The sequence below is a fragment of the Anolis sagrei genome, chromosome 2, assembly GCF_037176765.1.
Source record: "Anolis sagrei isolate rAnoSag1 chromosome 2, rAnoSag1.mat, whole genome shotgun sequence".
NCBI classification, from domain to species: Eukaryota; Metazoa; Chordata; class Lepidosauria; order Squamata; family Dactyloidae; genus Anolis; species Anolis sagrei.
In genome coordinates this window covers 99,954,826-99,968,680 of record NC_090022.1, presented here as the reverse complement: position 1 = coordinate 99,968,680, position 13,855 = coordinate 99,954,826, and the positions used below count along the sequence as shown (strand labels likewise).

General features: G+C 38.3%; 1 protein-coding gene across 1 annotated transcript in view; it reads left to right on the top strand.

The window, feature by feature from the left end:
* NSG2 (neuronal vesicle trafficking associated 2) overlaps positions 1–11,886 on the top strand; it is a 78,959-nt gene extending 67,073 nt beyond the window's left edge. The window contains exons 4-5 of the mRNA XM_060765121.2: positions 7,285–7,395; positions 9,079–11,886. Of these exons, the coding sequence (XP_060621104.1) occupies positions 7,285–7,395; positions 9,079–9,270 (303 nt within the window). The 3' untranslated portion in view covers positions 9,271–11,886. The remainder of the gene's footprint in view (positions 1–7,284; positions 7,396–9,078) is intronic.
* The last annotated feature ends 1,969 nt before the right edge of the window (positions 11,887–13,855 follow it).

The window sequence follows — 13,855 nt, the reverse complement described above, 5'->3', positions numbered from 1 at the left end:
GAATTCTCTGTGCCAGAGTGTTTTGATGTCTACTGGTAGCAGAAATTGGAGTAGGAGGCATGCATTAGCACACCAAGGTAGAAAATGAGTTAGCGTGGAATAGCATTTCCTTTAGGATTCACCATATTAAAATTAGACTTATTCTTCATTACTCTTGTACTAAAAGTTGCATGCTGCAAGTCACTTCTGGTGTGAGAGAATTAGCTGTCTACAAAGACTTTGCCCAGGGGACACCCGGAAGCGATTTGCAGTGTGAAACCAACCAAACTCTTATACTTAAGGGAAGGCACACAGGCAAACAATATGTATGTATGGAGAGAAATCAGAATCTCCCTCTCATTCAAAAGAGATAAGTGTCTAAGAATTCATTCTCGTGAAAGCAAACCAGCAGTGGTTTTTCTTATGGAAAGCTGTTTCTAGCAACTTGGCCATGGCCTTATTTTGGTCACCCAAATTTTGAGCTTTAAAATTTTGAAATATTCTACATGCAAAATAGATTCTTGGTTTTTTAAATGTGTTTGCTTATTTTAGATTTTGGACTAAGCAATGAGATATGGTACACAGCTGCCACTTGGCTCCACAGGCATTTAAAAAAATCAAGTCCATTAGGGCCTAAACAGCCACTAGAAATTATATTATATGATAGAGGTTGCCTAGTCTAATTGAACTAGATACTTCATTTAATTATTTAACAAATTGCTTGGAAAGACGATGTACTTGTTTGTTCTTGCTGTACTCATGGGATAGTAGGGCAGCGGGAATTAGCAGCAGTGGTATAACTTCAGTAGATAGGCCTTTAATTATAAAGTGTTTTTAAAAGTAGGACAGTGGTATCAAGGGATCGTTATATAAGATATGCTTAGATCCCAGGCAGACATTGAAATTGGACAGGACCTATATCTAAAGTAGCCAAAAACCGCTGGACTTATTTGAGTTGCTTCTATTATATTTGTTGACACTACATGATTCTACTTATTAAAATTATTTCTTATGCTGTTCATTAGTAATACATTATGTATTACTAATCAGTGGAATTACAAAAAGGACAAAATGATTCAAAAATGTCCAGAATAAACCTTCAAAAATATTAGGATAATGTATTCATTGCTAATCATAATGTTAACTGCATTGTCATAAAGCACTTAACGTAATGGCAATCTCATTCTTTGGTGGTAAAGACTAATGTTACTTTTAACAAGTTGTTATTATGACTGGAAAAATATATTTGGAAAAATGGGACTATGAGTTTGCATATACTTTACTTGCTTATAAAATCAAATGGTTCTGAAGGCTAAACATCTTCAGCTTTAAACCTCAGCTGAATTCTATTCAGGATCAAATAAACGTACAAGCAGAAACTCTAATCTCAGGGTTTTCTTCATATTAGATGGGCCTCTTGTGGGAAATATCAAGGGTTGCAGGATGATTACCTCCATCCTGGCCATGGTCTGTGTAGCTTTGTACATGATGGTGAACATGGGAGGCTTGATAAATAACTTGGTGGGTCTGTAGAGCTTCTACTCCCTCATGCTTCACAAAGAAAATCACTAGTGGTGAGAGATTGAAGGAGAGTAGGAATAGAGCTTGGAAATTTTCACCTTTAGATTGGGGCATTCTGACTTTAGGACTCTAAAAGTTGAACGTTTCTAAAAAAAGAAACTTACTCTAGTTTGGAAAAGTACTCATCCCATATATTATAAGATACAGTATGTATACCTCCCTGGACATGGAGCTGATACTCCCTTTGTATGGATGGGAATGGGAACATTCTCCAGCAACTACTACTCTTCTCATTGTCTAAATGGGAAGTTCAGGCCAAAATAACAAGTCGAGCATGGAATATGAGGCCAAAAAGATCTGCTTAGTGCCATCAAATCCTTTCAGTTGCTGCCAGTTTGGGTTGTAGGGTATGCCTGTGGAAAGCTTGAGGTTTTCACATCTGCTTATGCCTAGAATCATGCAAAAGTTGCCAAAGCTTCCAGGACCCAATGGAGATTGTGGAAGAAGCACAGAAGCTGCAGCTAATCTCAGAAACATAATTTTTCCCATGTTTCACGGCTGACCAGGGGGTTGGACTGGATGCTCCATGAGGTCTCTTCCATCTCTGTGATTCTATGGGCCCTTCCACGCAGACCTATATCCCAGAATACGAAGGCAGAAAATCCCACATTATTTGAGTGTGAAATTTTTCAAGGAGTTTTCTTTGACAAGGAATACTTAGAGGTGGTTTTGCCAATTCCTCCCTTTAAAATATAGCCTACTGCACCTGGTATTCACTGGCAGTCTCCCATTCAAGCACTAACCAGGATTGCCTTGCTTAGCTTACAAGATCAGACTGTATCTGATTCCTTTAGGGTTTTCATTTGATAGCTTTTACCTGATTACCTTGAATATCTGAAGATAATTTGTTTCATTAAAATCAAGTAGTTCCTGATGCAAATCACAGTCTTTCTACATTGTTTTTATGTTCATATCTGCTGCCATAATTTCTTCACATGGCAAGTACTCCAACTTTCTTGTGACTGAAGGCTGCTCTTTAATGGCAAACAAGCTATCCAACATCTGGTCTGGATTCAAGGATTTACAACAGTGGTAAAACCCATTAGAGGTTGTACTCCACTGATATAGTTTTCAAGAGCCCAAGGTCACCACCTGGCACTTTGGTTGTAACTATCATCAATGTTTCAACAGGAAGAGAATAAAAACGGGGAATTTAGGTTACAAAACTGGATGGTCACCAATTTAAAATGGCCTGCATGGAAATCATGCAGTCCTCCAGATTATGTTGCAAATCCACATCCAGCAGAACTAGCCAGCATAGGCAATTGTGAAAACTGCTGAGAAATGTAGTTTAATTAACATCTGATGGATTGCATAATTCCCACCTCTACTTTAAAGACAATATAGGAAATTATACTGACTATTCTCTTTCATACTTCACAATTATTGATAGTGCTTTAATGACTGTGCTGCATTCTGAAATTTGAAGTTTAACCTCTTGAAATAGCAAATCCTGGGATTCCATGGAATGTAGCATGACCGTTAAAGTAATATCAAAGTGACATAATTATGTTGTGCAAAACAAACCTATGGCAATCTGTTGGAACCTTATTAAATTTAATGGCAATGAAAGGTTGAATTTGACTGTTGTTCACAGCACTTTAGAGCCAGCCCAGATGTTCAGCAGGCTGTGTTTATATATTCATGCAGTGTGGATACACACACATCATATACTTATTTGAAATGCAGTATTTTTTGTTATTTTCTAATACTGGAGACTCACTGGATGATCTTGCACAAGTCACATTCTCTCAGACTCTGAGGAAGGTAAGGGCAAATCCCCTCTGAACAAGACTTGGTAAGAAAACGTCTGTCATAGGTCTGTCTTAAGGTCCTCCTATGTTGGAAATAATTTGAAGAGAGCAATAAACATGAAAGTCCCCTAATCCCCACTTTTTGAGCAGCAGCTGCTGTTATTGATGGGAGTTTGTTCCCCATCAGTTGGGAAGCATCTGCCTGATGTTCAACTCTCTTTGCTCAAGAGATATCTAGCATGAAGGGGAATTGTGCCATGGACTATGATTTTGTCAGTCATGCTTGTAATCATTCATGGAAGGAAGTGGAAATGGCAGCTAGCTGCTTCCTGATTGATGGAAGAAGAGACTCCCATTGGTTATAGTGGCTGTTTCTCAGTAAGTGGGCAAAGCGGGCAAGTGTTAGACCAGGGCTCATTGCATACAGTAAAGGCCATACAGGATTCTGACCTAAGTTTTTAGGATCCCCTTTTGTGTGTGATGGGGAAAGAGCTATCATGAAGAGAGGATGTAAAAAAGAGAAGAGCAAAGCTGGCAAGAATTTTGTCCATGAGTTGTATTGCATGCCTTCAAGACCTGGTATGATTTCTGCTTTGACTGTCCCACACGTTGCTGTTCTGATGCTTAGTCCCAGAAAGTCATATATGCTCCATGATCATTTCGCAGAACAATTGTTTTTAAGCTAATACAGGGATCACATGTTGTGCTGACCCTCAGTTTTCCAAGTACTGTAATATCCCTGACACTGGATTTATGTACTCCAATGTGGTGCTCAGAAACCTGCTTTGCTTTGTGATCAGTGGTTCACCCAAGTGCCAAATTGTGTGTTTTATGTTTTTCTGCCTACCTTGTAGATGTCAGTTCTGATCAACTTGCCCACTTTGTGTACCCTAGAGATTCAACGGGTTTGTAGCTTCAAAATGTTAATAACTCTGACATTTCTTTATTGTTGTCATAACCCTTTCCCGTCTATTCCCACAGCAGTTTCTAAGCATTTCATTGTTAACCTGCACATATTTGGGGCCAAGTCACAATTTCAGAAAAAGCAAGTGGAGAGATACTACTGAAACTGCTCCTTTTTTGCATGCAGGTGGAAGCTGCTCATAACTTAGCAGCCTCTGCCTATCCCTATTAAAAAGAAAAACAAAATGTCCTGCCTGTAAATAACTAGTATGACCAATGTAAGGGATTTTTTTTGCAGTGTTCAGGATGGTTTTCTAAAATGACACTCAAAGATTACCACAGAAGCTCAACATTCTAGATGATTTTGTACCTCAGATGTGGCTTTGGTGCGTGCTTACATACAAATGTCCACTTACGAATGTAGTGGGGTGTGGTAACTGAATGCTGTAGCTTCTGTGAACAATATCCTAGAACTGGTAAAACTGACACAGCTGAATGCAGAGTAACTCCAGGGAAACCTTTCAATTCTACTTCGCAGGGCAGTTGAGAGACTGTTCATCACTAATCTACATGCACACAGATTACAAGATGATCAATACAGGAATTAGATGTTTGGAAACTGGGGTACATGCACACTTCTTAGTTTGGTTAGACTTTGGGTACTCTTTTGAGCTTCATGGCTAGTATGAGACAAAGGGGGCTTCTATCTGAATTGGCTCTGGTTCAGTTTGGGAAGGATAATCTAGAGTTTATAAAACTATTTTTAGAAAGAGTATATTAAGCGATTGCACATTATATTTTTAAGCATAACCATAATCATTACTTGCTATTTTAATATCCAAACCTTATTAGTACTTTCAGCTACAACAGACCAACAAAACCTATAGGATTTACATGTTGACTCATCTTAAACAGTTAAATCACTAGATATAATGTAGTTGGGAAAAGCTAAATAACATGATTCAGATCTAACTGGAATGTAGACTAATGCAATATCCATGTGCTTTCATTGTCATTATGAAGTACCCTTTAGAAAATAGCAATGGCCTCAGATCCATGTAGCTGTCTCCTATGAACTGACATTTTAGAAGTAATAATAGACAGTGTACATTTTAGTAAATGTAACATGGTATTGCTATTTATCACAATAATTTTTTTGGACATAGTCCCCCCAAAGCAGTGTGTTACAAATTATATTGATTCTTGTAGTGTGTTACTTCACAGCTCAGGCTAGGATGCTGTAGTCTCCTGCCCAATATGATGGCTGTTCCCTATGTTAACTTATGAGAGTATTGTTGGCTATCTTTTTCAGTCTTCACAAAGTGATTTCACAGTTGAGCCCCTGAAACAGACTAGAGACTAGTAATGGAACTGATGGTAGAAAACAAATGGAAGCTTAATTTGGGAAAGCCAAATGTGCTTCTGTTTAGTAAAGGTGCTATTTTGGGAGCTGGAGTTGGGCCAGACATCCATTCATGTGAGATGAATGGAAGAGTCCAGTCAGCCTTCCATAGTCGCTGGAGTCAGATGTGCAGGGCTACTGTAAAAGTGGGAAAACTGTGAATAAAAAACATTATTTAACTGAGAGAACACTTTTCTAGGAATCTCTTTTGCCATGTCAAGTCTTCCATCACAATTTGATGGCGAACTTCTTCAAGATATTATACTGGCTGACATAGACATTCCTAGAGAACATTTCAATTGAATCCACAAAGGCAAACCTGCAAATGGAATGGCCTTCCAAGGCTTTGCTTGTGGGTGCATTGGTGCTGGTTATGACCAGGAGTACCTTTATGCAGCATAGACTGGTGACTCCATTGTTTCTATTGCTGGAGAAAGGAGATCTGGCAACACTGACTTGTGCTATAATTTGAGGCTAGATGCCAGCTATGTGCTCTATCTGGGTCTGCCTTGGGTAGGGTTCAGAAATGTGTCCAGAATGAAACACTTTGAATGTTGACTCAATCAACCCTTTAGCAAAAATTCTATGAACTTTTAAACTGCTTCAGATCTCAACTCATTTTTTTTTAAAAAACCCACCTCTCTAAATTTCTTATTGACTTGAAATCTATATATTTAAAAGTTCAACATCTCACATATAAGCCTGTGCATTTACGGGTATATATGAGGAGTTTTAAATTGTAACATCTTTAAGACATGCCTGTGACTACACTAAGAAATGTGGAACTCCTTCCTTTGAGGGGTGCATCTTGCAGGTTTCCTGACAACTAATGAAGACTTTAAAATGTGTCTGAAATTTGGCTTACTGCTTGTTTTAATGTTCAATGGCAATTTCAGAATTTTAAGCTCTGCCATTATCTTCTTTGAATGCTGTTTTCAAACAGATTGTTGATTGACTCTTTAATGCGGTAATGTACTTTTAGTGTTTTTATTATGAAAAGGTGAGGTTTAGATTCAGTAGAGCAAGAGATGCAATAGACAGAATGATTCACTGAATCCCAAGGAAAATTCAAAACTATGTACTTTGGCGATGTCTACAAACATGTAAACATTTTCCCTGGACAATAGCAGAAGACACAAGAGAAAGTCATGAAGGATTACAAGATATACTTGGTTGCTTTTGAATGAACAATGGATTGAATCTTTCATCCCACTAAAGATTATGTGCTTGGTTGAACACAGATTTTTACTATCAGGTGCCAAGAGATGGAAAATGATTGTGCTGGAATACATAAAGCAAAATCTCCCAAATGCTTTTCCACTGTGGAAAATCATCAGGCAGAAATCAAAAAGATGGAAGAATGTCTACCTTTACATTTCTGATTTATAATAAAAAGGCAATTTCACCACTGTTTTTCTAAGGAGAAAAAAGAGGGGGAGAAACCATTTCAAAATGATGCCTCTAAAACACACACGCTCTCAGAGAAAATGCAAATAGAAATGTATCACTTTTGGATCTGATATTCAGTTAATTTACTGTCTTAGTTAACTACTTCATGGTGTAATAAAGACCATAGCCTATTATCGCAAGTTGAAGATCGACATAAGCAATTTAATTTTGAGATGGTATATATGTCAATAGATTCATATGATCCTTCTTTTGCAGGTCACTATTCTCATCAGTTTGGCTCTTGCATTCCTCGCCTGCATAGTGTTCCTTGTGGTATACAAAGCTTTTACCTATGACCACAGTTGCCCAGATGGATTTGTTTATAAGGTAAGAAGTCTGAGATTGATAGATTGGCTTTGCTAATAATAGAAATTAATTGACTGCATGGCTGCAATTTAGAACTGTATTTCCCATCAGGATTAAAGACAATCATGCTGAAAAGTGGTTTGAACTCAAGGAAATAAGGCTTTGATAGCCATAGTTGTTTTGAACTTGACAGGTATCATGGAGTCTTCCTGAACTTGAAAGGTATCATGGAGTCTCCATGGAGTCTTCATAATTCTGAACAAATTCACAGTAACTGACATTTTGAGTCAGCCTAATGTTATCACAGAAAATTGTGGATCCAGATTTGTGTGGATCCAGATATTTGTGTAAAATTTTTCTGATGAGTCTGCACAGAAAAATAATTTGTGTCTCTAAAGAAGAAATTAAAGTATGCTTTTATTCAGGTTATATATTTGTTTCAATGGCCGACAATATATCTTGAAAAAGGCATGGTTGTGATTTTAATTCATTTTCATAAAATGTAGATGACAGTGGCTGGATTTACACTGTCGTATAGATCTATACTGACTATGTAATGCAGATTCAAACTGCATTATATCACAGTGTAGATCCAGCCTGAATAGACAACACCATTTGTTAGATCAGTTTGTGAATAAAAATCTTCTAGAAGGGGTAAGTAGCTATAGGAAGTGATACTAAAGGAAGATTAAGTGTGCACGAGTATATGCACACAGGGAAGTATCATCCATCGAGATGCATGGTTGGATGCACATTTAACCCATCCTATTATAGGGGTAAGCAAAGTGCAGCCTGCAGACTATGTGAGAGCTCCCCCCAAACCTCCACACCTGTGTGAAGAAAGCTTCAATGCCCTCTGGGAGACTTGGGGACATTTTCATCATGTTTAGTGTCCTCTTTTGGGTTCAAGGAAGGATTTATTTATTCTGGTCACTTGTTGTTTTTTAACAAGTCCTCTCCTGCACTGGGAATGCCCCATGGAGGCTAAAACATGGCAAGAATGCTATTGTTTCTAGAGGGCTCTATGGAGGCATTTGAAGGACAATTTTCTTTTAGTTTTAGGGTGCAGTTCTCCTGGTGGCTCATGCGGTCCCTCAGTCTTCCACAGTTGCCCATCTCTGTCCTAACAAAACACTCTATCCATTACACCCTATTATAAAGAATGATGAGTAGAAAACAGCAGATTCCAGTGCTTGTCCATTCAAAACCCCCACTAATTTACTTCCAGTTAAGTATTTTTTGCAGCTGAAATGTTCAAAGATCCATCACATGAAAATAAGATAGAATCATAGATCCATGGTGCTAGAAATATCCAAAGGGCCATCTAGTTAAAACTGTCAGTGCTGGAATCTTCTTCTAAAATATTCCTGGAAAAGGGATCCCCCAATCTATATTGAAAAACAGAGTCCACCAGCTTCTGAGGCCGTCTATTCTACTCCCAGGCAAATGTCAGGAAGTTCTTATTAATGTTTTGTTGGAACCTCTTTTCTTGCAATTTGAATCCATCTTCTTTCCTCTGGAGTACAGTATCCAACTCTCTCAATTGTTCCACATAATGTCTAGTTTCTGAACCTTTTTTTATCATCTTGGTTAACATCTTGATTTTGCTTGCTTGTATGCTTGTTTTTGGTTTCTAAAAACTGGTTATACTTGATTGTCGCTCACAGAGATCCATTCTGTTGTTCTTATTTTCCTTTTCTTTAGCATAAGCGATGCATCCCAGCCTCCCTGGATGCTTACTATTCAGCTCAGGATTCCAACTCCAGGGGCAGATTCTACACTGTCATCAGCCATTACAGCATGGCCAAACAAACCAGCTCGCGGTCTGTATCTCCCTGGCTTTCCTCAGGATCGGTAAACCATGAGCCCAAGGCTACCAAGACAGAAGCCCATTAAAGCCATTTGGTGGCCCTGGGGATGGCGGGGAATGGGGAAGACAACATGCTGTCTTTGTCGCATTGCTGTGGTTTGAAGAAGGCACCCGTGCTTTCAGTGCAACAAGAATAAACTTAACTCCAAGTGCAGGTGTCATCTTAATGGATATTTCTCCTTTTCTCTCTCTCACTCACTCTCGCTCTCTTCCTCTCCCTCCTTTTCTCTTTTCCTCTTACTCTCCCCCTTCCCCTTTTGGTGCATTGTTCTCGTTAATTTGTAACTAAGTCAAGATCTTGTACAAAGGCATGTTAGGTGTTCATTATATCTTACAATGTACAAATATTTTTAAAACCATTGCTTAATATTTGTTAAGAAAATAAAAACAAAAAACACCAAAAAAAGTCAATCTAGAGAACATTCTCAAGGAAGGAGAAGAAATGGCAAACAGAATTCCACCGGACCTACTTGGCCGAGAAGATGGAGCCCCAGAATGTATATTGATGGTGTTCGTGGGGGATACCATGGCATTTGTTTCTTGGAATATAGGGTGAAAAAGAAACTTAGTCCACATTGGGAGGGATACTTTTTAATAGACATTTATTTCACCCAGATATAGTACACAATGGGCTGGACAAATGCCCACAATGCACTTTGCCCGGTCCAGTGTTTCATTGTTACTCAGAAACATGTGATGCTGTCCCTTGCATTAAAATAAGTGGGAAAGCCCTTGCAAACAAGGGAGTTCATATCTACAGTGGAGCATTCTGCACTGAACCATGGCTACTATTCTGTGGTTGCTTGCTTGTTTTTACTGAGAGAAATTGCCATGGATACACACAAGTTGGGTTTTTTGACTGCCAACTGAATTTTAGATACATGTTCTCTACTCCCAAAGGTGAGTGGCAAGTCCCAGAAAGGGCATTCCAAGGTTTAACTAATTGAATGAAGAATTCTGAAAAATTAATTTTTTGGACTATAAAATAATACCATCACTCTCAGAAATACTAGTTATACTAGATGAGGAATTCTAAGAGATACTGTCTAAAATGCAATTTTTCTAAACTGTTTCAAAGTGACCATTCTTTAACTTATTAAAGCACACTTAAGATTAGATGGAGCAAGAGCTGGGGGAGACGTATCTCTATTAACTGCCACCTTCTGCTCCATTGTGGGCAATATTATGAAGAGCCTTTAGCCCAGAAACCAGCATATTCTTAGTAGCTTACAATGAAGAGTCACTGAACATAATCCAATAGTGTATCCCTAGAATATTTGGATGTACAGCTGGAATATGTTGTTCCCTCTTCTATAGGCCCTCACCCATGGAAACTCCCTATTACTTTATAGTAACTTTGAAGGTGGTATGTAGTTTAATATGGAGCTGCTGTGGAATAAAAAAAAGCAGAAGTCTTCATGCGTATTTGTATGCAGCCATGTATATACATGTGATATTTATCATGCTGGATCACAGATTCCTTGGATGATTTCGGCAATCCCCTCTCCAGCTTTTCCCCTACCACTGTAAGTTACAAAACAAAATCCTCAATACCTCCTGTCACCATGATGGTGTGAATGATATATAGGAACATTTGTCCTTTGCCATTTGCCCTCCCACAGAAACATTCTATGTGTAAGAAGAAATTAAGTATACACACTGCTTTGTGAAAGATGGAGCAAATTTTTATTTTGCAATGTCAGCTTGATCTAGGAAGATGCCTTGTAGGAGGTTCGAGTCTATAAACAATTCTTACAGCTCCTATTACAGCTCCTAGAAACCCCAGTCAGCATGGCTGATGAACATGACAACTGAGAGATTCTGGGATTGTTTGTCCAGGCTAGTAATGTGTATTCAACAGAGAGAGCTCTTTTCCATCTAGAATGAAAAACTTTATTGGGATGATTCAAATCACCCATATATTTCTGATCAGCAATACATACACATGTATATGTGTGCCTGCATACCCATTGTTGACTGGGGAGGTGTTGTGTGTCTTTAAAACTTTTTCCTTTTGCAAGGTTGATTTGTTGCAGTTTCACCTTCAATTTCACAAAGAACCAAGGGCACCATCTCCCAAGCATGGTTTGTTAGAAATAACATTTGTGTTAATAGATTTTGCTTAGGAGTGGTCAGGCAGAACAGTACTCAGCGAATTATGCCTCCATTAAGCAAATTAAATTAAATTTGAATACAAAGAAGAACTGGATGAAAGCCAATCAAAGTGTTACTGAATGTAAGTCACATAGACTCTAAAACTGGGCATCTGATTTATGTCAAGCATTTATATTTTGTTTGCCAAAAGAAGAGACAACTCATTTTGTAGAAGTTGAAGGTCAAAGGGATTAATGATAAATGGTTGTATTATGTAGCCAAACTGTAGTGCCAAATCTCATTGTCTAACTCTTTCCCCCTTTCTCTTCCCCCATTCTTCTTCATACTTCACCTGTAAATCCATTTCTCACCTGAAATGTACAAATACATTGGAAAAGAAAACAATGCCCAGAACAATAACTGGACAATTTATAATTTTGTGGTGTATTGTATGTCAGTAGGTAGAAGAGACTGAAGTATTTTTGGTGTAGTTCTTGACCTTTTCTGACAGGACAAATAAAGCTAGATGTGTCTGAGCGTCTCAGCCATTGTGGGTCATGTTGTTTTCTTTGGTTCTTTCAAAAAATAAGGAAGGAATTGACATATCTGGAATGACAAAGTACTGATTTTTCATATTTGCATCACTTTAGGCAGAAGATTTTACTTGCAAACCTGCGTTTTGAACAAATGTTCAGAAAATAAACCTAGATTGACATTCTGTAATGTATTTTTAGATGTTGTGGATGGTGTTATTCTCTTGCACACTGCACAATGACAAAAACTCTTCTCCCTAGTATTCCTGGTTTTGATTGATGGAGAGCACGAAGTGGGGTGGAGGATCATAAAAGCTTCTGGATAACCAGACAGAGCCTAACAACATCATCCACCAAGATCCTGGCATACTTTGGCAGAAGATACCATTAGTCTGTTTTCTGGCCATGGGACAAAACAAGACTTTTTTTTCTGATTTTTCCTTTGCACTTCATTCACCATTAGACATAGAATAACCATCCAGGGATGCTATCACAACAAAATTATGAATTCTGAAGTGGGGAGCAGTTGTAGAGGTCCCTCTGTAGAACTTTTATGTTCTGGAAAATGTAGCATCGTGGACAGAGTAAGCAACCTTCAACCTATGGCTTAGAGAACAAGCTTTTGGGTCTTTTCTGGTTAAGCATAGCTTTTGTTGGTTTGAGACTCCATAAAAACCTATTTTATTAAATTGTGATTTAATTAAAATAAATTCTGAGGAACCCATATTATTTCCAGCATATGCCATCGTCAACACAGTTTATAAAAGGACTTTTACATTCTGCTCTGTTGATCACTTTATGCTGGTTGAACACATGGTCTGAACACAATCTATCTGCATAAAAACTAGACATGCTCTAAGAAAGGATATTATTGCAGCTTGCTCTTTGTTTCCCAACCACAAAGTACAGGCAGTTCCCAGATTATGAACAAGATAGGTTCTGTAGGTTTGTTCTTAAGTTGAATTTGTATGTATGTTGGAACAGATACATTTATTATGTGTAAATCCAGATTTTTTTCATATGTGTGTGTGTGTGTGTTTTGAATAGCATAGGGAACAATTAACACCCTTGTGATGTTTCTTTTCCTGTCTGTGCCCCAATTCAGAAGATTTCATCTCACTTTCTGTCCCTGTGATAATTGGATTTTGAAAAAAAATGGGCTTGTTCAGGAAACAAGGATTGGTGATAAAGCTTCAGTGGAGACATCTTTCCCTCATGATAACTCTTTCAGAAATGAATTTCTCTTCCGAGGGGTAGATTTGTCTCACTTCTTGTTGTATCACCCGTGTTCTTAGTTATGAGTCATTTGTAAGTCAGATGTTTGTAACTCGGGGACTGCCTGTACTTGCTTCTGATGACTAAGGATTAAGAGGGAATTAGTCTGTGGGTGGAAAGGAATGTAATGTTTATTAGAGAAACAGAACTTTTACTGATGACTTTAAATGCTAAGGCTGTCATCTTGTAAGTGTGTTATGTTAGCACAAGTCCATCCTACGCAATTATAACCCATTGTTTCAGTTGTTGCAAAGTTTTGCATTCTTTACTGGCAGTGCAGTTTACAAACTTTTACCCCGTACCTTAAGCCCACCTTTTAAGTCATGTATTCACTCCAAGGTGGTTGTCAGAGAACAGAATCAGAAGAGATGTAGCCACTAGCCAGATACTTTCCCATTGTTGGGCATGGTGCAAGGATGCCATCTACAAGGAGCTCTTGAGGAACCCTGAAGATGCAATTGGATGTACAGCCTACTGCAGTACAACCCAGCTGCATGAAAATGGCATGGAAACTGCTGCTTAAAGAATTTCAGCATTCCCACCAGCATTTCGCAGATGAAAAACATGATGTGTAGCTGAGCAACATCAGGGTGTGGTCAAAAGGCTGTGTTTGGCAACATTAGGGCAAAAGTTGTTAATGAGCAAGAACACATAAAGGTACAATTTAGACAGAGAAACCCTGGAATTTCAGAGAGCCTGGGGGGAAATA